Here is a 23814-nt window from a genome sequence, read left to right as displayed (position 1 = left end):
ATCCTAAACTTTTTGTAATTACTTAGAATCATATTAATCAAAACTCGTAGAAATGGGAAACCAATATATCTTAACGTGTGGTTGATTGGTTCTGAATCAAGGCAATCGGACGGCTATAATGGTAGTTATATCCGAAAAGGATCTAACGGCTATGATCGCCCCTTCCATGCTTCATAGCCTTCCGAACAAATCTTCAACCCGATTGTTGATCTAAATTCCGTCAACGATCTGATCTTTGATCTAAACAATTCAAAGGCCAATAATGAACATGAGATTTCTAATCCAATCACTAATTAGAAACATTTGGCCGATATAATGGCTCTAAATGGGAAGGTTTAGTAGGATTTGACCCTTGATCCAACCAATCTGACGAATTCTATTCTGATTAGCATGATGGAACATCCAGCTCTCGATCGGATGAGATGCCACTTGCATCACCTACCCAAGGTGGGGCCGGGTGTTACAATGAAAGCTAAAAAGCCATCAATGAAAACGCTTCAATGTAAGTACACGCCCATGTATATAAACCTGTATTTTTTAAAACATCTTGGGAAAGCTTGGGTATGGCTGAGACTTGGCATTGGTGCTAAAAAATAGAAAGAAAAAAAAATCAATCCAATGAAACAACACCCCATTTTGTTCATTTCCCATTTAAGTTTAAGGACTACGCATGAATTATTGTTCTATGAGAGTTTAGTTCCTAGTGTGATTCACCATATGAACTGTAATATTGAACCAATGATCCACTTAAAAATGATTTTAGCACCGTTTGAGATCCAGTATCGAGCCCACTACTTGTTTGGGCCCCCAATGTGGTGCGGCATACTGCCTTTGATCTTCAAAGATTCAAAGAGTCACATTGAATGAATGATCCTAACGATTCAACAAAGATGATTTATTTTCCGAGATTCGAGGTGTGCACCAGGCAGCCCAAAGGACTCCTAAAATTTACCAAGGAAAAATTGCCAATGTGGGACACCAAAATACAAGAATTGTCAAGGGGGGACACAATTTTGAAAATTATTGAAGAGGGTTGATAACCCCCTTTTCGACAGTTTGATATCCCCATTTAGAGGGTTGATAACCCCCATTTATAGACTTGATAACCCCTATTTTGTCCCTCTCTAAAAAAATTTCAAAAGTGTCCCCCGTTGGCAATTCTCTTATTTTGATGTCCCCCATCGGCAATTTTTCCATTTACCAACTCCCTTGACAATTGTAGCGCCAAGATCAACAAAAGAGATAAGGGCCCATTTGGATACCTCTCATTTTGTATTTGGATTTGGAATTGAGTTTTGAATACAAAATGAATAGATGCGGCAGCTCATGTAGAGGGAGGCAGAGAGGGAAGTACTTCCTAGTGGACGGAGAGGTTGAGGAGCAAAGAGGGTGAGGGAAACTGCCAGATCTATGGGTTTTCAATTTCTTGCAAATTTAGAAATTTGATTTTTTTCACTGTCGGCTGCAGAATTAGAAGTCTAAGAATTTGATCCGATCCAAATTATAATGCAAAAAGGGGCTGCAAATGTGAGAAATCCAAATCAAAATCTTCTCGTCATCCAAACGAGTCCTAAGTACTTAAAAGTAGATTTTCTTGACATGCGTGACACTTTTGACTCTTTAATGCCCTGGGAAGTGGAACCGGCCGTACTTTAATTTTCCATTGGTAATAGGAGAAAGTGAGAAACCACAAGAAAAGGATCTATAAAATGGGTCGTCAGTGATTTGTAGTTCTACACTCCCTCGAACATGGCAACGAATCAGAATATGAAACTGAAGCTCATCGTGGACAAGAAAGCCAACAAGTTGCTCTTCGCAGAAGCTGGGAAAGACTTTGCAGATTTTCTAATGAGCCTCTTAACTCTTCCTGTTGGGTCTGTGATTAGACTCACCAAGCCAAAGATGGTTGGGTGCGTAGGGGAACTGTATGAGAGCGTCGAAAATTTAGGCTACACTTTCATTCAACCGGGACTAGACAAGAACTTCCTTCTCAATCCTGCATGCCTAAACCCCCCTATTTTATTGCAGAACGAGGTGCCCAAAGCAACACGGTTCTTTTCTTGCCTCCAAAGGCACTCATATGTAGCACAATCTACAGCTACTCGCTGTCCTTCTCCTGGATGCGGATACTTGATGTCCAACGAGTTGAACTTTCTTCCTAACAACACAATTGATGCATTTTCTAAAGGCGGATTTGTTAAGGATGTGGTGACTTACATGGTGACTGATGCTTTGGTGGTGACACCCATAAATAGCATCTCTACTTTTCTTCCCCTCAATAAGTTCAATCTAAACGATACAGTTGTCCTTGAAGAGAAGGTGGTGGAAGTGGGTATGGAAGAGGTATGCTGTGCCCTATTTTCATACTTTTTTCCTTTCTAATAGCCATATTTTTTTAGCATGATTATGGTTTCTTGGTAGGCAACAGGGTTCTTCTCCTTACATACTATTGCACTCTTCTGTTTGTGAACTGATCTCTGTTTTGATAGGGTTTGGCTCTGTTAAAAGCTTCGTTTCAGTCCAGTACAGCTATCAGTGATGTATTCCTTGGGAAGTAGGTTCCACTGAAGTCTGAAGATATGTTTTAGTCTTTTACTAGTAGGAAAGCAGGGCAGGGGTGGTGGTTTTTTATTTTTTTTATTTTTTGGTGTTTTGGGAATCATTTTGCCAACACTTCTTTTAGCCTTTATAAGATGTTGTTGTTGCTTCTTTAGACTTGACTTGCTTTGATAGAATCGTGTTCTCTTGTCGTGTTGAAAACTAATAAAAGTTTAAAAAAACTTTAAAGTTTAAATTCGAATCTAATTAAAGAGGGCTTTAAGGCTTGAATGAGGGTCCTAACGGTTTGGATTGTGATCTAAGGATTAGGAGTTGGGGCTCTAAAGTTTGGATCACTTAATGAAGATTCCAAGATTAAGGGGTACCAACCTGTTGTGGCAAGCTTTGCTTGATCTGTGAGTTACAAGGCCGATGTACGACAACGAAGTGATTTTTTTTTTTGGGCTGCCTTATTGCACTCTACAATCCGTGACAAAAGGCGAAACTGAAGTCTGAGAGATCTGTATGTTGGAGTGTGCGCGGCACGAAAAGACTTGTTGGCTTTTCTAATGAACTTCGGTGTGCACGAAAAGACTTGTTGGAGAAGCTGGAAAATATTTCATAGATTTTCTCATGAGTATCTTATCTTTCCCTATTGGGTCTGTAACAAGACTCCACACCAGGCAAAACATGGTGGGATGCTTAGGTAAACTATACGAGAGTGTCGAGAATTTAAGTAAAATCTACACTCAACCAGGCCAAGACAAAAACTTCCTTCTCAATCCTTCAATGCCCTCTATCCCTTCATGCCCAAACCCTCCTCTTTTATGGCAGAACAATGATTCTACATCAACAAAGAAGTACTTCTCTTGCTACTTCACCCAAAGCTCCAGTTATGCTTCTCACGGTCGTTACATTCACCCATATGTAACCGAGGTTAAAGGTACTCCCTGTCCTTATTGTAAGACCCAGATGAATAAAGAGTTGGCCTATGTCTTTCCTAACAACACAACAAAGGTAGTTTCTGATGAGGAGGTGGGATTTGTTAAGGGTGTGGTGACTTACATGGTCACCGATGATTTGGTAGTGACACCCATGTCCACCGTTGAGGCCATTACTCTCCTCAGTGAGTTTAATGTCAAGGATATTGGTGTCCTTGAATCGAAGGTTGTCCGAGTGGGCTTCAAAGAGGTAAGGCTATCCTTTTTTGCCTGTTTTTTCTATAAAGAACAGATAAGGCTATCCTTTTCCGGTTATGCTCTAGTATTGTTCTTCTCTTTTTTAACTAGTCTCTGTTTTGACAGGGTTTGGATCTCTTTGTTAACTAGTAGTGTTCCTCTCTCTCTCTCTTTAAAGACTATTTTTCTTTCTCTTTATCCTATTTTTTATTTCATGGTGTTTTTAACGGTGGTTATGGGTTTTGACGAACAACAGTAAGCCAATCTAAGTATAGTCTTGTAATTATTTTTATGAATTGAGTTGCGGAAAGACAGGGTGGGCTAAGCGACCTAAACATAGCCAAAACAGGGGAATGCACCCCACTACAGCACAGAAAATAACAGAGACATGTGATGCAGGCGCATCATGTGCAACATTGAAAGAGCCCAAGAAATTTAGGAAACCCAAATATCTTACATATATGTTCCTAATTACTCCTTTTCTTTAGCTAGCAATAGATTGATATAATAGCCAATAGGATTTTAGCATACCTTTAGAAAGTATATTTTGCTTAGGAGTTTTCATTAAGGAGTCTTGCTTTTTATTATTACATATATTTTAATAGTTAGGAGTTCCCTTTAGTTTGACTTTATATTCTTTAAAGAGATGTAGTAGATGTGGAGAAAGAGAATTTTTTTAGATTTCAAAATTTTATGTAAGTGGTCGTGGCCTTCTCTCTCTTTTGTGTCACAGTTTGTAACAAACCGCAGATAACAGGTTGGGAAATTCTATTTGAGTTATTGGTTTTGTTATTCTTCACTAATTTGGTATCAAAGCTCTCGTTGATCCTTGGCGGTTGTCGTGAAGAGGCGACTACCATGGTTAGCAATTGTGGGCATGGACAAGATGTTCGTATGGAGGCTCCTCATCAAGATTACCAAATTGATGAAGTCGAAGAATTAAGGATGCAAGTCCAACAACTTACAGAACGTGTAGCGTCTTTCGAAACTTTAAGACGCAATGACAATAGACTCATCTCAAAGAATGTTAACCCTTTCTATCTTCGTGCTCCGCGGGGTGAGCCGCGTGGAAGGGAAATCATGATCAGACGTTTCCTAATCAGCCCTATCGTAATATTGATATGTGCTTCAAGTGTTTGAGTTTCGGTCATATAGTGAAAGAGTGCCCAAACAGAAGGTACATAAATTTAGTTGAAGAATTTGACGAGTTAGTCGAATCGAAAATTTTAAATGAACAACCATATTTTGATGACAATAATGAGGATGAGGGAAATTTGGCTGAAGAATTTGACGAGTTGGTCGAATCAAAGGTTCTCGCTAAACAATCACAATATGACGACTTCAATGATGATGATGGTGACGAGATCACTTGGAACGATCATGGTGAGGCATTAGTTATTCGGCGTGCAATGAATACAGCCAAAGTGGAAGAAAAGCCTGACTGTTTGCAGCATAATATTTTCCATACAGGATGAATGTCCAGTGGAAAGATTTGTACTCTTATCATTGATAATGGGAGTTGCGCGAATGTGGTGGCACAAGAGATTGTCGACAAGGTCAACCTTGAGACTGAGAGGAGGCTTATGACTTTTAAGCTTGCATGGTTCAAGAAAGGGGAGGAGGTACTTGTTAATCAACAGTGTTTAGTTTCTTTTCTATCTGCAAACAACATCAAGATGCTCAATTGTGTGATGTGGTGCTGATGCATGTTTGTCACTTATTGTTGAGTCCATCATGGGAATATGATCGAAAAGCTATCCATGATGGGCATAAAGATACATGTTTGTTGAGAACGCTTTGAAAGTGATTTTGGATCCCTCTAAGGTGGAAAGTATTCATAAGCCTTTAAATGAGGAGGGAAGTAACTTTCTATCATGACGGAATTTTTGGAAGAAAATAAGGAATTGATACAAGAGGACCAAAAGTACAAAGAAGTGGCCATAAAGATAAGGAAGCATGTGACATTTAAAGGAGATTTTGTTTGGATCAACACGTGGAACGAAATGTTTTCCAAGGGATAAACATGGCAAGTTGCAAGGCCGAGTCGATGGATCGTATTGTGTACTCCAGCATATTGGTGAGTATGCTTATGTGATTGATCTACCTGGCGACGTGGGGGTTTCTGCAACTTTCAACGTGTATCATGGAGACGATGGTGACGATCACTTGTCCTCGAGGACGAGTGATGCAGATAATAGGCCAATAAGTGGCATATTTGCCCATTAGGATTTATTTTCCATGTTATTTAATTTTTTTGGCTTTTATTTTTCATGTTATTTAGAATTAGGAAGTTTAGTCTTTTAAAAATTCTTAATCCATGTATTTTCCATGTTATCTCGAACCGTGCAGAGATGGGAGGCTCCGCCAATTGACATGTTCAAATTTAACTTTGATGGGTCGAGTTTCGGGAACCCGGGCCTTGCCGGAGTTGGTGGATTGTGTCGGGATGCTTGTGGGGAATTTGTACGGGCTTATTCCGGCCCTCTTGGAGTTTATGATGCCTCGGAAGCCGAGGTGATTGCGGTTTATCATTGCATAGAAAGGCTTGATAGAGATAGCATGGATTACACTATTGTGGAGGGAGACTCCTGGAATGTGATAAGATGGTTGAAGGGGTTGGTGTCGCCTCCGTGGAGATTTTTTTTCAATTTTTTATGAAATTGATGATTTAATTGAGGGCTCATCTATTGTTTTCTATCATGTTCGGAGGTCCGCTAATGGGGAGGCGGACTCTTTGGCTAGGAGTGGGGTTGGGAGGTTGGACTTGGAGTGGTTTGACTCCCTCCTTGAGAATTGTACTGTCTATTTTTTCTTTTTGGTTTTTGTTGTATTTCTCTTTGTATTTTTGGTTGGGGTCCATCTCGGCCCTCTTCCTTTTTAATGAAATCATCCTGCCATTTAAAAAAAAAAGAATTCTTATTTTAGTTGGTTTCTATCTTTTAGGTTGTTAATTGCCTATTTATATGCCTCTTTACAGCTTTATTGTGAACCTTTGATGATTAATTGAATTGAGTTAAGCTTTGAGTGCTCCTTCCTCCCTAATTTCTTCTTCTCCTCCCTAATTTCTTCTCTTTTTCTTCTAATTCTTCTTCTTTCTTCTTCTTCTTCTAATTTCTCCTCCCTGCCTACATCAATTTGGTATCAAGGCTTTTCTTTGTAAGATCCTACATCAACTAGTCGTTCCCAATTGGGGGAGTCTAATGCAAGCGCACCATGTGGCAACGTGGAAAGAGCCCAGGAAATTTGGGAAACCCAAATATCTTACATATATGTTCCTAATTACTCATTTTCTTTAGTTAGCAATAAATTTGTATAATAGGATTTTAAGAGCGATCTAGGGGATATCTCACTCTCACATTTGAAAACTATTCTTTAACCTCCATCTCCCCTTTTAATTTTCAAAAAAAAAATTTAAAATAAAGGATTTTACGATAGCTTTAGAAAGTATATTTTGCCTAGGAGTTTTATTTAAGGAGTCTTTTTTTTGAAAAAAATATTAAGTTATTAAAAGAACTTAGACGCATTTTTTATTATTAGATATATTTTAATAGTTAGGAGTTTCCTTTGAGTAGGACTTTATATTCTATAAAGAGATGTAGTAGATGTGGAGAAAGGGAATTTTTTTACATTTCAAAATTTTATGTAAGTAGCTGTGAGCCTTCTTTCTCTTTTGTGTTACGGTTTTTGTAACAAACCGTAGATCAAAGGTTGAGAAATTTTATTTGAGCTTTGGTTTTGTTATTCTTCTTCCGCTCCACTAACATGGAGCCTGAAAATAGCCATAGGACAATAGCCTATCTGACCTGGAAGAAGCAGACCAGGAGGAGCCCTCACTTCCACCTCTTTTGAGACCTTTGGCCTCGTTCAAAAAATCGGCAAAAACACTTTCTTTATGGACCAAATAATGCTCATCTGAATGAGCCAGAGACCATACTGGTTCTTTACACAGCAGAGGCATATTTGGACGGCAAAACGATGGGGCTTCAGTTTTGCTGCCAACTCCAATCACTTGCCGGCACTTATATGATCGCCTCCTAGCTGCTGACAAGCACAAGGGCCCTCGGAAGATTGAAACAACGGCCACAGGGCAGCACCCATATAATTCAATAAGAGCAAGATTCATCTTCAAAAGTTTATGGTCTAGGCAAGGAGCGCAGGTTGGGGAGCCCAAGAGCATGTCATCTTGCCGCCCCTCTTTCCAAAATCGGCATCTCCCGCTACAAAGAGAAAACACGTCCACCACTGTATCACCCTCTCTAAATTGGTGTTGGATAGACAGCTGAAGTAGGTCGAGGAGGGCCAAAATCTCCTGCCAATAGTGCCCAATCGACCAAGAGAGTCTGCTTTTTGTTTCGTGAGCTCCACTGGCACTTTGCTGTCCGATTCCATGATAAGGCACAAACGGAACCCAACAAGAAGTGCAAGCTTCAGACACCATGTTTGTGCTTTTTTCGTTGTAGCAGGAGAAAGCACAGATAATTTTCGCCTTCTTGTCTGGAAGGACTCCGCCTGATACTCCTGGGTTTCCTTTTGCGGCGCCATCTATGTTGAGCGTAAGGGACTTATGTTCCGCCGTTCCGGGCTTTTTCACCAAATCCAAACATCTCATTTGATTTTCGGTTTGCGCACCTTGATCTGGAGACGCTCCAGAGCAAGGTAGTCGAGCATGCTGGCAGGAATTTTGAACTTACATAACGCAATCCCTCGGCGACTGGCCTCGAGATCCAAGAAATGGAGTTAGAGTGACCTTCCATCTTTCGAGTGCATTACTCTTTCCAAAGTTTCCACACAATGACGAGTGGAGTTACTCCGATAAGACAACCAACTTGAGACTTCCTCTTTTCCTCCAACTCGAACCAAATCTGCATCCTAATCTTCATTTTGATGATGGCACCGATCCACGTTCCATACTCTTGCAAACACGAGCCATAAGCAAAGATGTAATCTATAAATTCCACTTTGTTTCGGATGCAGCAAACACATTTGGAAGACAAATGGATGTGCAAAGACTGAATCCGCTCATCTACAGGGATTGTCCTCGATGTAGTTACAAGCAAAACAGCCCACCCTAGCTGGAGTGAAGTCCCACATACAAACAGTTCACGACAATCTGTTTCCCCTTGATCTGCATATCTCCCACATACTGCTAATGGAAAAAGAACCCATCTTTTGATGGCACCCACACAAGCCTGTCTTCACACATTGTCAGCCTGTTTTTTAGATTACTGAAAACTGCAGCCAAGCAGCCCGGAAGAACAAATAATATTAGCACCATAACTCATCCCCCTTTCGGCCTCACCATCCACCAGAAATTTACTATGAGGTTGTCGATTATCTGGATCACCTTCTTTTGTGGGCATAGAGCAGATAGGGTATGAATTGAAATGCTACGCAGCACTTGGTTGATGAGAACTAATTTACCACCGGTTGAGAGAAGCTTGCCTTTCCACCCTTCCACTCTCTTTCTTTTTCCACCAACGGGTTGAAGTAAATTGCAATCTTTCTGCCCATGTAGAGGGTTACCTCTAGATACATGATTGGGGATTTATTTTGGGTACTGAAGCCTGTGATTAGCTCAAAGGTTCTCTTTCTTCTGGTTGGAGATTTATCAGAGCAAACATATCAGCTTTTTGTCTTTTAGTGTTGTTGACAAGCTAGCCTGACATTCGCTCGTATCTCCCTAGAAAGCGCATTATTTGGGAGAGGCTTTTTTTTTTGGCATCCGTTTGAGAAAAAAACCGTATCATCAGCAAGGAGGCAATGCGAAATGTCCCGCCAGCCCTACTTCTCTCAGGCTCTGTTTGGTTAGCTGGGATTTTAGTGGAAGTAGTAGTCAACAAGGAGGTGACAAGGATGGGAGATGTGTAGAGTTGTCTAGAGAAGATTAGGGGAATATTGGTAGTGTGTTTGGTTGGATGTCAAAGCATGTGGAGAATGGAGGGGTGTCATTAACAAAATAAATAGTAGAAGAGAGAGAAAGGGAAGAGAGAGAAAGAGAGAAAAAAGTAATGATTACACATGACAAGACATATTCTACTCTTCTCCCCTCTAAAATCCACCAACATGAAGGTTTTGCATTGGAAAATTAGGAGAGGGGACAATCCCGCCACATAGGCGCCACCTAAGCAAAAAGCTAATAATGATGGCTCCTCCATGTCTAGAAGTCCAATGGAATTTGTGCTAAAATTTGACAACCAAACAACATTTGGTGTTTCATATTCCCAAGAATGCCCAGCCGTCTTCCATGTATTTTGCAACCAAACAGAGCCTCAAAGTATCTTGTTCTACCTTCTTACAATAATCTGGAAATGCCTCTGCTCAGGCATGAGGTTCCCCATTCATCGCCACTGAAAACTAGCATGACTGAGTAGCTTCTTTGATTAGCTTTCTCCACTTCGCAGAGAACTCGAACCTTTTGAGGACTGCCTGGAGGAAGTCCCAATTTCACCTATTAAAAGCTTTAGCCATATCAATTTTGAGCAATGTGTTGCCTCCTCTTACTTCCTTAGCCCTCTCATCATATCGTGGGTGATGGATATGTTGTCTGTGATGCACCCGCCTTTCACAAATGCCCCTTGCTCGAGAGAACTTAGATTAGGCAAGACTTTTGCAAGTCTTGTTACAATAACCTGTGAATATTTTGTAACTGAAATTACATAAGCTTATTGGTATGTAATCTGAAAAATCTTTTGGGGACTCAACTTCGGGGATAATGGCAATGACTGTAGAGGTGTACAGTCTAGAGGGCTTACCCCCAACTCCCCAAGAAAAAAGGCCCTGGCTATTGCGATTAAATCCAATCGGATGATTTCCCATCAACTCGAGTAGAAATGTCCGCTGAAATCATCAGGCCCCGAGGCACTTTCCTGCAGACAGCTAAAGATAGCATCTTTGACTTCCTCTTCGGATGGCTCTTCGACAATCGCAAGGATTTCTTCCTATGAGATCAGTTCCGGGATCAGATCACACTCAACATTTCGGCATCTTTATCTACACCCTCATCCGTGAGAGCCTGATGGAAGAAGTCCCTGGCAATTGCAGTTATCCGGACATGGTCTTTCACCCACTCCGAGCCTTGGTTAATGTTTTTGATGGTTCCATACTCCCTTTGACATTATAAGTAATTTGTGTTTTTAACTTTTTATCACCCTCTGTGAGCCAATTCTTTTCTTACTTTTGCCTTGGAAACATTTCTTCCTGCAAGCAGCTTCATTTAGATTGGCTTTGGCCTCATCGAGGAGATGCAAGTTATGTTGGCTTGGGTTGTTTAGGTGGGTAGATTCTGGTAGAGTCACAAAGCCCCCCTAGTCCTTGACATTTTGGAAGACATTGCCAAAAACTTCCTTGATCCATCTTCTCTTAGACACCTTTTAGTGTTTTTTAGCTTCATGGATAGAACTACTAGGGGGCTGTGATGCAGGACCATCTCCTAAGAATTAGCACATCAGCCCCTAAATTGATCATTTGCCTAGGTTTTGAAAGTCATTAGTGTTAACGGGGTAGGGTAGCTTAGTCATTTTTATCATTTTGCATTTACTTCTATGTCTTTTTATCTTGGCAAGGGTGGTTTGTAAAGAAATTTTCATTAGGGCGTAAAAATGAGTAGTTAATTTGTATTAGGGTTGCATATAAAACCATTGTCTCTCTACTTGGAAAGGGAGCTTTCAACAAAACACTGAATTAAGGTTGAGTCCTTGGAAGAGAAAATTTGTAGGCTTTTATTGCAACTTTTTATCTTCTTCCTATATTTTTCCCTTGTTTTTACAAGGAATTTTCAGTTCTATCTGAAGGGCTTTGCGTCTCCTCGCTTAGTCGCATCAATTTGATTTTGAGATCATCTAGGAATGGGGCAGAAATATCTTCTTGGACTGTTCATGATCATTCTCCTGTCCGGCTGCATTTTGGTGTGGTTTTTCCCTCAAATTTCGGATGTTTGGAAGCTTGCAAAAATCAGCAAAGAAGATTGGTTCGCTCTTCTCCTTGTTCGGTCAACATCTCCCGAGCTGTGTATGGGTATGGATCTGATCATGCATAAGGGAATGCCTACCTCATTTAATTTGTAGAAGTACCCTTGGCTTAGGTGGAGAACTCATGTTGCTATCACAAGGAGACCATCTGGAGCGACACATGAGTCGTGTAGGTGTAAGTACTGTCACTGTCACTGTTGTTGGAATTTCATGGGACTGTTGTAGATTGATCTGTCATACATCCAAAACATCTCAGTTTTTTCATTGAATAAACAGTCCCTTTGACCTGCCATAGAATGCTTTGAAGTTGTTAATTTCCTAGCACCTCTTTTCCCATATGAAAATTTAACATGTGTTGGGAGAGTTGAGGTTGAACTTTGCCTAAATCTGAGCACTTCCAAAAATTTTAATTTCAGCCTATGTTTTCATCATCCTTGTAATATGGGTCCCATCCTTGGATAACACCTCGGACATTATCTTTTGCCTACATTTTCATCGTCCTTGTAATATGGTTCCTATCCTTGGTAACGTCTCTGACATCATCTTTTTGCATGCCTCATTCCCATTTAATTTTTGTTAATGTGAGAAGATGAGTCTCCACTAGGAACTAGGAAGCTCACCTATAATATGTTGGATATATAGAGCCCAAAGTAGGGTTATAGGAAGCTCACCTATAATATAATGTATATATAGAGCCCAAAGTTACATTAGGGTTACATGTACAAAGACAATAATACCCTTCAACACTCATGTAAAGACTATTAATAACCTTCGACACTCCCCTTCAAGCTGGAGTGTATATACTATACAACTCCAACTTGTTAGAAGGAAAACTATAATACTCTACAAAAAACTATAATACCCATACACACTCCAACTTGTTATGACACTCCTCCTCAAGCTGTGGTGTGCTGAATACATAGTGGAAAGCATAACAAAAAAGGCAACTGAGTGGCCATCCCGGCCACAGTGAGTACAACGGTGAGATCCACGGCCACCAAAACAACGGTCTCCCGCTGAATCATGACTACCTCCTGAGCGATCACCACATAGCCTCCCCTTGAATCACAACGGCCAACTGATCTAGATACCAGGAGTCAGAACGGAAGCACCTCATCAGGGAAACAACAACGAACCACCAACAAATAAGCATCCAAAAGGGGCACACAACCACCAATGACGAAGTACCACGAGGAGACATCAGCTGAACATCACATCGCCAATAGAAGAACCACAACCACCAGAAAGGTGAGAGGAACCAACAACCAACTAACAAACAGGACGGTATAAAATCAGCCCACCACAACAACGATTAGCAACCAATCAATCAACAGGGCGATATAAAATCATCACATCACAACAACGATCAATAAGATGATATAAAATCTGCCCACCACATCAATGATCACATCAAAGATCAACAACCAAACAACTAATTGGGCGCACAACAACTAACCAACAGGGTGCACGGCAAAGGAGCGCACAACAACCAACTAATAGGAGAGATAACAACCAATTTATTTTTTTTGTATTAAAAAACAACCAACTAACAGGAGAGATAGCTCCAGCAACGATCAATCGACAACGACAACGCGATCAGTCCATACCACCACCACCACCAACAACAGACAACCATAGGGCGGCACATCATCACACGACTTTGATAAAACTCGAAGAGGTAGCCATAACAACAACAAGAGCAAGCCACAAACAACAACCAGGCAGATAGTAATGCAAACCACCACAACCACAACGAAGGCGGAAATCGAAGCAAAGCAACTACACTTACGGAGCACCAATATACACTACTCGCAAAGCGAGCCCACCACAATAACGATCAATCAATCAACAAGGGCGAGAATCACAACAATGACGATCACCACCATGATCAACCCATTCAAGGAGGGCGCAACAGCATCAGTCGGAGCCAATTACAACATAGTGGGGGGGGGGGGGGGGGATGTTCAAACCGTAAAGAAAGGGATTATGGGGAACAGAAAAGAATTGAACAAGGGTCCGAATAATGGCTTTATGATTTAGAAAAAGGATTTTAGATTAGGGAGGGATTTATAAAAGAGGATACGAATGGATTTACAAATCGTATTTTCAAAAGGGAAATGGAAAGAGGGATTAGGGTTTTGGGTGGGATGGAGCGAGGGAGTGGGTGGTAGAGGGTTTCGCGGCAAGGGGTTAGGGTTTAAGGATTCACGATTTTGACATTAGGGATTATGGTTACGGCAACCCTTTGGTTTAGGGTTAGAGATTAGGGTTTAGGGTTAGGGTTTCGATTGAGCCAAGGTTTTGTCTTCTTTTTTTTTTTCCTTTTTTTTGTTTGTAAAAAAAAGGAAGATGGGAGATGAATGGGCATGGGAGGAGGGAGTACGGGATGGGGAGAGTGTGTGGGAGAAGGGCATGTCACAGAGATGGAGAGAGAGTGCGACACACACAGAAACAGAAACACACACACACACACATACACACAGAGAGAGAGAGAGAGAGAGAGAGAGAGAGAGAGAGAGAGAGAGTTCTTTTCTCCTTTTCTTTTAGGTTTTTTGTTGTTGTTTTTGTTGGATCAGATTAGCTTTGATACTAGGTTAATGTGAGAAGAGAAGATGAGGGGTGAGAAGAGTGAGGGAGAAGATGAGAGTTTCCGCGAGGGAGCTCACCTGTAAAGAAAGGGATTATGGGGAACAGAAAAGAATTGAACAAGGGTCCGAACAATGGCTTTATGATTTAGAAAAAGGATTTTAGATTAGGGAGGGATTTATAAAAGAGGATACGAATGGATTTACAAATCATATTTTCAAAAGGGAAATGGAAAGAGGGATTAGGGTTTTGGGTGGGATGGAGCGAGGGAGTGGGTGGTAGAGGGTTTCGCGGCAAGGGGTTAGGGTTTAGGGATTCACAATTTTGACATTAGGGATTATGGTTACGGCAACCCTTTGGTTTAGGGTTAGAGATTAGGGTTTAGGGTTAGGGTTTCGATTGAGCCAAGGTTTTGTCTACTTTTTTTTTCCTTTTTTTTGTTTGTAAAAAAAAGGAAGATGGGAGATGAATGGGCATGGGAGGAGGGAGTACGGGATGGGGAGAGTGCGTGGGAGAAGGGCATGTCACAGAGATGGAGAGAGAGTGCGACACACACAGAAACAGAAACACACACACACACACACACACACACACACAGAGAGAGAGAGAGAGAGAGAGAGTTCTTTTCTCCTTTTCTTTTAGGTTTTTTGTTGTTGTTTTTGTTGGATCAGATTAGCTTTGATACTAGGTTAATGTGAGAAGAGAAGATGAGGGGGAAGAAGAGTGAGGGAGAAGATGAGAGTTTCCGCGAGGGAGCTCACCTGTAATATGATGTATATATAGAGCCCAAAGTAGGCTTACATGTACAAAGACAATAATACCCTTCAAATAATGAGTCGTTGCGTGATAGATAATGTCATTTGGGAAAACGAAAATATGAGCTTTAACTAGCTTTAAGTAGAAATGTTGTTTTCATTTCAGAATCCTCAATGCCACGTTCGAAACTATATGCCACATAGATTCGAGGGAGGAAGGGGAGGGCTGCCACATCAGCAGTGAACAGTGAATTAAAGAGGAAAAAAAAAGGAGAGGAAACAAAGGGCATTGACTTTTAGGGAACTTGGGGAGATCAGACCGTTAACTATGTACTCCAGCTGTTTGTTTTATTTCCCCACACACACACTTGGCTTTATAGAATGCTATAGTGTGTTGCACAGATGGGGTTCCCTATTTTTGGCTGTTTTGTTTGAGTGCCGCAAAATTTCATGAGAATCAGTCTTCAAAACCGGCTCTATTGCCTCATTTGGATCCAATTAAACTTAGGCAATAGCCACTACTACTTGAAATTGAAAACAATTCTGCATCAATAAGTACCAGGGCATATTTTTACCACTGATGCTGCCAGATAGTGGAACATTCCAGGCTCCTTAATGGCCAGATAGCGGAATACAGTCTTGTAATTGTCTTTGCTTTAGAGACTCCATTCTCATTCTCTTTCCCCTATTTTTTCAATGGTATTTTCAAGGATGATTATGGTTTTTGATAAACAACAAGAAGCCAATCTATATATATTCTTGTAATGCTCTTCTGTTTGTTAATTGGTCTCTACTTTTTATAGGGTTTGGCTCTGTTAAAGGCTTCATTGCAGTCCAAGACAGCTCTCACAGATGTATTCCTTCAACCGGCTTTGATGCAGCTGAAGATGGAAATTCCTTGAGCATTGTTTGTTAGTTGTTTTTGAAGATAACCTTGTGTTTAATTTGATGCTTATTTTGTTTTTACGGGAGCCTTTGCTTTAGTTACTGTAGTTTTCGATATTATTGTATGTATTACAGTGCCATATATATCTCTAATAAGCGAGATGTGTTAATGTATTGCAAGAGTAAACACGTAATAAGGGGATTAGTAATCTCCCAATGGGGCTTAGTTGTGTGGAATTTTAAATCACTTGTGGACTGTGTGTTACTATGGAAGGGGTGCAATTTTGGTCGTGTCGAATTGGAATAAACCAGAGCCCGACCCAATATTTAGATAAAAACTCTACCCGAATTCCCAAAAATTGACCTAAGTCGCACCCCTGTGACTATGGGGATGTCGGGTTCGGACTTCGGAGTGGCCAAGTCTTTGAAGTCCTGTGTTTGGCGTTAAGAAATGGGGGACTTTACTAAATTGTTTTACATTACAAATTTTTTACCATTAAACTAGAAAGTTTGTGGGCCTCAGTTGTGGGTCAAAATAAACCAATGTCGTGGGAGTAGGACTACATATGATGTAGGCCAATATCTATTTTTGAGCCCTACTGTACAAATATCTATTTTTGATGTCAATACTCTGCCTGATCATCGGTAAGACCATGGTGCATCACTAACAAGTGGCATCAGACATGGAAAAGAAGTTGAGTTTGAAGCTTCTGGTAAACAATAAATCAAACAAGGTGCTGTTTGGAGAAGCTGGTAAAGATTTCATAGATTTTCTCATGAGTCTCTTAGCCCTCCCTATTGGGTCTGTAATAAGACTCCTCACCAAACAAAACATGGTTGGATGCTTAGGTAAACTTTATGAGAGTGTTGAGAATTTAAGTGACAGCTACACTCAACCAGGCCATAACAAAAACTTTCTTCTCAATCCTTTAATGCCCTCTATCCCTTCATGCCCAAACCCTCTTCTTTTATTGGAGAACCGTACTAATTCCCAATCAAAAAATATGTATTACCGTTGCAGCAATAGCTCTAGTCACTATTATGTAACACGGATTAAAGGTAGTCTCTGTCCTACATGTAAATTTCAGATGACCATTGAGGTGCCTTATGTCTTTCTTAACAACATAGAAAATACAGTTTCTAATGGGGAGGGGGGATTTGTTAAGAGTGTGGTGACTTATATGGTGATGGATGATTTGGTAGTGACACCCATGTCTACCATCTCTAGCATTGCTCTACTCAACAAGTTTAATGTAAAGGATACAGGTGTCCTTGAAGAGAAGGTGGTGGAAGTGGGTATGAAAGAGGTAAGCATTCTAGCTTTCTCTTTAAAGATTATTTTCATTTTCTTTGCTTCATTTTATTTTTCATGGTGTTTTTAAGGGTGGTTATGGTTTTTTATGAACAATAGTAAGACAATGTACATATAGTCTTGTAATTATTCTTATGTATGGAGTTGTGGAAAGACAGGGGGGCCAAGCCACCTAAACATAGCAAACACAGGGCAATGCACCCCCAATTATAGCACAAAAAAAAAACAGAGACATGGAGCCTGAAAATAGCCATAGGACAGCAGACCAGGAGGAGCCCTTACTTCCGCCTCTTTTGAGACCTTTGGCCTGGTTAAAAAATTCAGCAGAAACACCTTCTTTAGGTTTTGTTTGGTTGCGAGTAGCTACCTTGTAGCTTAGTGTTATAAGTAGTCAACTGGGAGGAGACAAACATTTGATTTACTTAGGACTTAACTCGTAGAATAGTGATAAGTAGTGTTTGGTTGCCAACTTCGTAGAGTAATGGGAGGTGGTCTCATTACCAATATAGAAAGAGAAGAGAGAAGGAAGAGAGAGAAAGAGGAAAAGCAAAATTCCCCATGCCAAACTCCACTTTTTTGAGAAATTTGGCTTGGAAGGTATAAGGAGGGGACATGGATGCCACATCACCAGACATGCTATAGTTACCTATGAAACTTACCTGGTAGTCTTTAGGGATTTCGATTCTACATTGGCACCAAAACAAGAGATTTTGCTGACGTGGCACCCAAATGCCAAGTAAAACCCCTAAACTATCCTGGCTTTTGTGCAACCAAAAACACCATTAAGGACCAAGGAATGCTGATCTGAATGAGCCAGAGACCTTACTGATTCTTTACACACCAGAGTCAAGCACAACGTGGAGGACCATCCAATCGCCAAGGAGGACGTCAAATGGGGAGGAGAGTGCCAAGGCCAAGAGCAAGAAGCAGCAGCCTTTGGGATAGGCTAGAACTTTAGTGCCTGAATAGCCGTAGGCTGAAACTGAAAACTATGGGGAGGATGCACCTTGAAACAGCAGGCCAAGACCAGCAACAACAGCCTATGATAGTGGACAGAGCAGCCTCAGTCTGAAGCCAAATTACTCAGGGAGGATGCATCCAGAACGAAAACTTGCAAGGGCCCTCGAAAGGGCGAGACAATAGCCACAAGGGAGCACCCATATAATTCAATGAGTGCAAGATTCATCTTCAAAATTCTATGGTCTAGGCAAGGGGAGTAGGTCGCATCTTGCCACCCCTCTTTCCGAAATAGGCATCTCCCTCCACGAAGAGAAGACACAGTTCTCTTGGAGGATACGGCCGCATTCGCCATTGCATTATTCTCTCTAAATTGGTGCTGGATAGACAGCTGAAGTAGGTCAAGGGGGGCCAAGATCTCCTGCCAGTAGAGTCTAATCGACCAAGGGATGGTCCCCTTTTTCCTGTGAGTTCCACTAGCACTTAGTTGTCCGATTCCATAGGTTTTTTTTTTTTTTTTGAATGTGCAGGAGATTCATTAATATAAAGACCAAGATGGTCCAATACAACAAATCAATAGAAACAAAAATAAACTAAGAACAACAGAATAGGATAGAATAAAACAAAAGTCACGGCGGAAGGAAATCATAAAGCTCCAATGCTTGCAAGTTGACACCACGTCTAGCTAAATTATCCACGGAGCCATTAGTGGATCTACGAACATGGTTGAAACATAGCGATGTGAACCCACAATGTCTTGAATTTCGTCAAAGAAAGAGGCAAATCGCCAAGGGGCAGGCATGTGTCCCCCTCATCCACCTGATCACATTAAGGGAATCCCCTTCCACTACCACCCGATCCAAATTTTCTCTCGCCACTAATCGTAATCCTTGCAGTGCCACACGGACCTCTGCCTCATTGGAATCAGCAAACCCAATGGGACTCGCAAACGCCCATTGAACCAACCTAGAATCGTCTCTAAGAACTCCTCCAATCCCTGCTGGCCCGGGGTTGCCCAAACTAGAACCATCAAAGTTAAGCTTTAAGAAGTCAAGAGCCGGCGGTTCCCAAGCTTGCACGGTCAAAGGCCGAGCTTCTGAACTACCACACACTTCCCTCCAACCATTCCACAGATCATAGGCCGAAACAAACATGTAGCAAGGAATCGCCTTAACGCAAGAAATTGTCAAAGCGATTGCCTTCAAAAGAAGATGAGATGAATTTTTTACCACCCCCTTAAAGATGCGAGCATTTCTCTCTTTCCATAAAACCCATGTCACCTCTAGGAAAGAAACATTCCAGAAGATTCTTCCTTTTATTCTCCAACGAGCCATCAGCCAACTTTCCAAAACCTCAACAAGGTGCAAGGGAAACACCCAAGAGACACCGAATCTTCTCAAGATACCACCCCAAATCTCTCTACCGATCCGGCAATGAATCAAAAGATGATCCACTGATTCCATAGTAATCTTCTGATTGTTAAAGGTGACGCACAACTGAAGCCAATCAAGAAGCTCTAGTTTCAGCCGCCATGTTTGTTCTTTTTTCATAGTAATAGGAGAAAGCGCAGATCATTTTTGCCTTCTCGTTTGGAAGGAATCCTCCTGATTCTCCCGGGTTTCCTTTTGCAGCGCCATCTATGTTGAGCTTAAGGGACCTAGGTTTGGAGCTTTTCCACCAAACCCAAATAGCCTTTTGGATTTTCGGCTCGCGCACCTTGCAGAACAAGGCAGTCGAACATGCTAGTTGGAATTTTGAATTTACATACATTTCCCAAGGAACGTAATCCCTCGACGATCCGCATCAAGATCCAAGAAATGGAGTTGGAGTGACCTTCCATCTTTCGAGTGCTTTGCTCTTTTGAGAGTTCCCACACAATGAAGAGCGGAGTTACTCTAATAAGACAACCAACTTGAGACTTCCTCTTCTTCCCCAACTCGAACCAGATCTGCATCCTACTCTTCACTGTTTGATGATGGCACAAACCCGTGTTTCGTACTTTTGCAAACACAAGCCATATCACTCTTGCCAAGTCATTGTAAGCAAAGAGTTGATCTATAAATTCCACTTTGTTTCGTATGCAACAAGCGCATTTGGAAGCCAAATGGATGTCCAAAGACTGAATCCGCTCATCTACAGGGACTGCCCCTGATGTAGTTTCCAAGCAAAACAGCCCAACCCAGCTGGAGTGAAGTTTCATAGACTAACAGTCCACGGGGATCTATTTCCCTTTGATCTGCATGTCTCCCATGCACTGCTAGTGGAAAAAGAAATGGCTTTTGGTGGAACCCATTCAAGCCTGTCTTCACACGTTGTCAGCCTGGTTTTTAGATTGCTAAAAACTGCAAACCAGCAGCTCGAAAGATGAGATAATATGAGCTACATATCCCATCTACCTTCCAGCCTCACCATCGAATGGACTGAAGCAGAAATGTCTAGCCCCTCCATCTTTTCTGCAAAGTCAATAAGAGGGCGACCTCCTTACCTAGCTTTCCATTACCTACAAGCCATCTCGCATTTTCTTTCCATAGCCTTCTTGAGTCCATGATTTCTTTCTAGAGGGAGGAGCTGCTCCTTCCGGGGTCCACAAGATTTAGGTACTACCCAAGGCCATAGTTCGAGATTAGAAACTCACTCCAGAGAGAGTTTCTATGATGGAGTTTATAGAGGGATTTCATGCAGAAAGCTTTTTCAAACATCCAACATTGCTCTGATACCCGGTCCTCCCTCTTCTTTAGGCTTGCAGATTCGTTTCCAAGCAACCCAGTGCGTTTTAGAGCCAAACTCTGAGTTTCCCCACCAGAAATTTGCTATGAGGTTGTCGATTCTTTGGATCACCTTCTGTGGTGGGCTTAGAGCAGATAGTGTATAATTTGGAACACGACCCACAGGTGGTTGATGAGAACTAATTTACCACCGGCTGAGAGGAGCTTGCCTTTCCACCCTTCTATTCTTCTTCTGACTTTTTCCACCAACTTGTTGAAGTAAACTTCTTTCTTTCTGCTCACGTAGAGGGGTGCACTTGGATACATGATAGGGGATTTTTTGGTACTGAAGCCTGTGATTAGCTCAATGGTTCTCTTTCTTCTAGTAGGATATTTATCAGAGCAAACATAACTACTAACAACAAGCTGGCCTGACATTCGCTTGTATCGCTCTAGAAAGCGCACTATTTGGGAGAGTTTTTTCCATACGTTTGAGAAAACAACCGTATCATCGACAAAGAGGCAGTGTGAAATGGGGATGCTGGCCCTACTTCTCTCATAGTATTTGGCTCTACATTCTTAGAATAATCTGGAAATGCCTCTGCTCAGCATCTTCTGCAATAATGAACATGTAACAAGATAGTGGGTCCCCTTGTTGTATCCCTCTGGAAGACCTAAAGAAACCCTGAGGTTCCCTGTTCATCACCACTGGAGACCAGCATGACTAAGTAGCTTCCTTGATTAACTTACTCCACCGCTTACAGAACCTGAACCTTTTGAGGACTGCCTGGAAGAAACCCCAATTTAGCCTATCGAAAGCTTTAGCCGTATAAATTTTGAGCAATATATTGCCTCCTCTTACTCTCTTCCTTAGCCCTCCCATCATCTCATGGGTGATAGATATGTTGTCTGTGATACACATGCCTTTCACAAATGCCCCTTGCTCGTGAGAAATTAGATTAGGCAAGACTTTTGCAGGTCTTATTACAATAACCTAAGCAAATATTTCGTGACATAAATTACATAACCTTATTAGTTTTCATTCTGAAAAATCTTAGGGGGTAATGGTGATAAATGTAGAGGTGTAGAGTCCAGAGAGCTTATCTCCAAGAAAAAAGGCTCTGGCTGCTGCGACCAAGTCCAATCGGATGATTTCCCAGCAACTCGAGTAGAAATGTCCGCTGAAACCATCATGCCCCTGGGCACTTTCCTGCTAAAGATAGCAATCTTTGACTTCCTCTTCGGATGGCTCTTCGACAAGCATAAGGTTTTCTTCCTCTGAGATTAGTTCTGGGATCACGCTCAGCATTTCGTCATCCTCATCCACACCTCATCCGTGAGAGCCTGATGGAAGAAGTAATGCAGGAGCATCTCCTTGTCAATGTTTACATCGGCTCATCCTTTTCTCTTTAACATAGGATTTACCTTGTGGTTCCATTACATAGAGGGTTTTGTATTCATTTTGTCATTTTTATTGTCTTTTAGCATTAGTAGTGGCATTTTAGTTATTTTGGTAGTGCTAGTGGCATATTTGTCATTTGTAAGGACACCAAAGATGAGGAACTTTTGAGCTTGGAGATCAACCTCCTTCATCTTCTTTTTCTTCCCTGAATTGCAAGGAATTTCACAAGATCTGAGCCTTGGTGTCTCCATGCCAAGATCGAACCAAATCCTTGGATCCATTAAAGAAGAAGCCACGGTCATAAGGAAGGCACAAGTCACAAAGAAATTGAAAGATTTCTGTTTGTGTGATGGAAATGGAGAATTTGTTGGAGTTTGAAACAATTCTTGTCCAGCCTCTGTTATCTTTGCAAGTGAAACTCAGATTCTCTGTATGTGCTGCAATTTTTTTGGTAAGAAACTACCTTGGAATTAATCGGCATTTGCAAGAAACCAATGGTAAACTCAAGACATTTCACCAGCTATCTTGATCACGGTCCAGGATAAAACTCTGATGCAGTGTCACCATTGCTAAAATTTTATTAAAATGGAAGCTTATGGATTTTACCACTGTTTGGGAAGAATTTTTCAAAGCCAAAATGTCCGTCCAAGTTGTTCATGAATTCTTGAAATTAGAAGTCTAATATGAGAGTTTCCAAACCTCTCAGATCTGGAATTCGAATCGGCACCTCCATCATTGGTTGACACAACATTAGTTTTGTTAGATGTATGTAATAAGCCTGAGGGCACTATAGACATTGTCTTTATTATATAAATATGATAGTGAGTGGAAGCAAGACTCCCAACTCTTTCATTCTCATCTCCTAACTCCAACATGGTATCAGAGCCCTAGGGATACGATGCCCTAGGGACCGCGAAGGACCATCTCTGTTCCATCCATCATCGCCCTGGCCAGGTCGCCTCTCTCTCTCTCTCTCTCTCTCTCTCTCTCTCTCTCTCTCTCTCTCTCTCGCATCGCCTCCCCCCCCCCCCCACTCCCTCTCTATGTCACCCCCTCCCAACCCGACCCCCATGCCTCCGCGACCCCTTCTTCATCAGCCCCACCCCCTCCCTCCCTCTCTGTCACCCCCTCCCGCCCCTGCCCACCCTAGCCCCCTCATCCCATCCCGCCTCTCCACGGCCATTCTCCCCCCCTCCCCTCTTTTTGTCCAACCCTAACAATCATTCACTAAAACCCTAACCCTGATACTAAACTTATGGCAAAACAAGGAGACTTGATAGATGATCTTGGTAGATATCGCCGACTAGTAGGGAAGCTTATCTACCTCAGTGCTACTAGCTCAGACATTTCGTATGCAGTTGAGGTGGTTAGTCAGTTTATTAGTGCACCACACACTTTTCATTGGGCAGCAATAGTTCAGATCTTTCATTATCTAAAGGGGGCACCAGGGAAAGGTCTCTTGTTCAAAAAACATGGACATACTCGAGTGAAAGGATTTTGTGATGCAGATTAGGCAGGATCTCCAGCAG

At 41.6% G+C, this 23814-nt stretch overlaps 2 protein-coding genes across 3 annotated transcripts; both read left to right on the top strand.

Annotated features, from left to right (window-relative positions):
* The first annotated feature begins 1654 nt into the window (after positions 1–1654).
* LOC143884961 (uncharacterized) lies at positions 1655–16083 on the top strand. 2 transcript variants are annotated; one of them, XM_077388868.1, is made up of 2 exons: positions 1655–2343; positions 2490–2713. In XM_077388868.1, the coding sequence occupies exons 1-2, from the start codon at positions 1750–1752 to the stop codon at positions 2556–2558; spliced, it is 663 nt and encodes a 220-aa protein (XP_077244983.1). In that variant the 5' UTR covers positions 1655–1749; the 3' UTR covers positions 2559–2713. The 2 variants fall into 2 exon arrangements, with proteins under 2 accessions (XP_077244983.1, XP_077244974.1); XM_077388859.1 differs by lacking the exon at positions 2490–2713 and adding an exon at positions 15828–16083 and having other exon boundaries at positions 1658–2343.
* A 509-nt stretch (positions 16084–16592) lies between these two features.
* On the top strand, positions 16593–18720 carry LOC143891857 (uncharacterized). Its single transcript, XM_077396363.1, has 2 exons — positions 16593–17216; positions 18709–18720. Exons 1-2 carry the CDS (start codon positions 16593–16595, stop codon positions 18718–18720), a joined length of 636 nt encoding a protein of 211 aa, XP_077252478.1.
* Positions 18721–23814: the final 5094 nt, after the last annotated feature.

This window comes from Tasmannia lanceolata, unplaced genomic scaffold (genome assembly GCF_043159265.1).
Source record: "Tasmannia lanceolata isolate RefF3 unplaced genomic scaffold, GAP_Taslan_0.1 ptg000002l, whole genome shotgun sequence".
In the NCBI taxonomy this organism is placed as follows: domain Eukaryota; kingdom Viridiplantae; phylum Streptophyta; class Magnoliopsida; order Canellales; family Winteraceae; genus Tasmannia; species Tasmannia lanceolata.
Note: the sequence above shows the minus strand (reverse complement) of the source record. Positions and strands in the feature narration are given on the sequence as shown.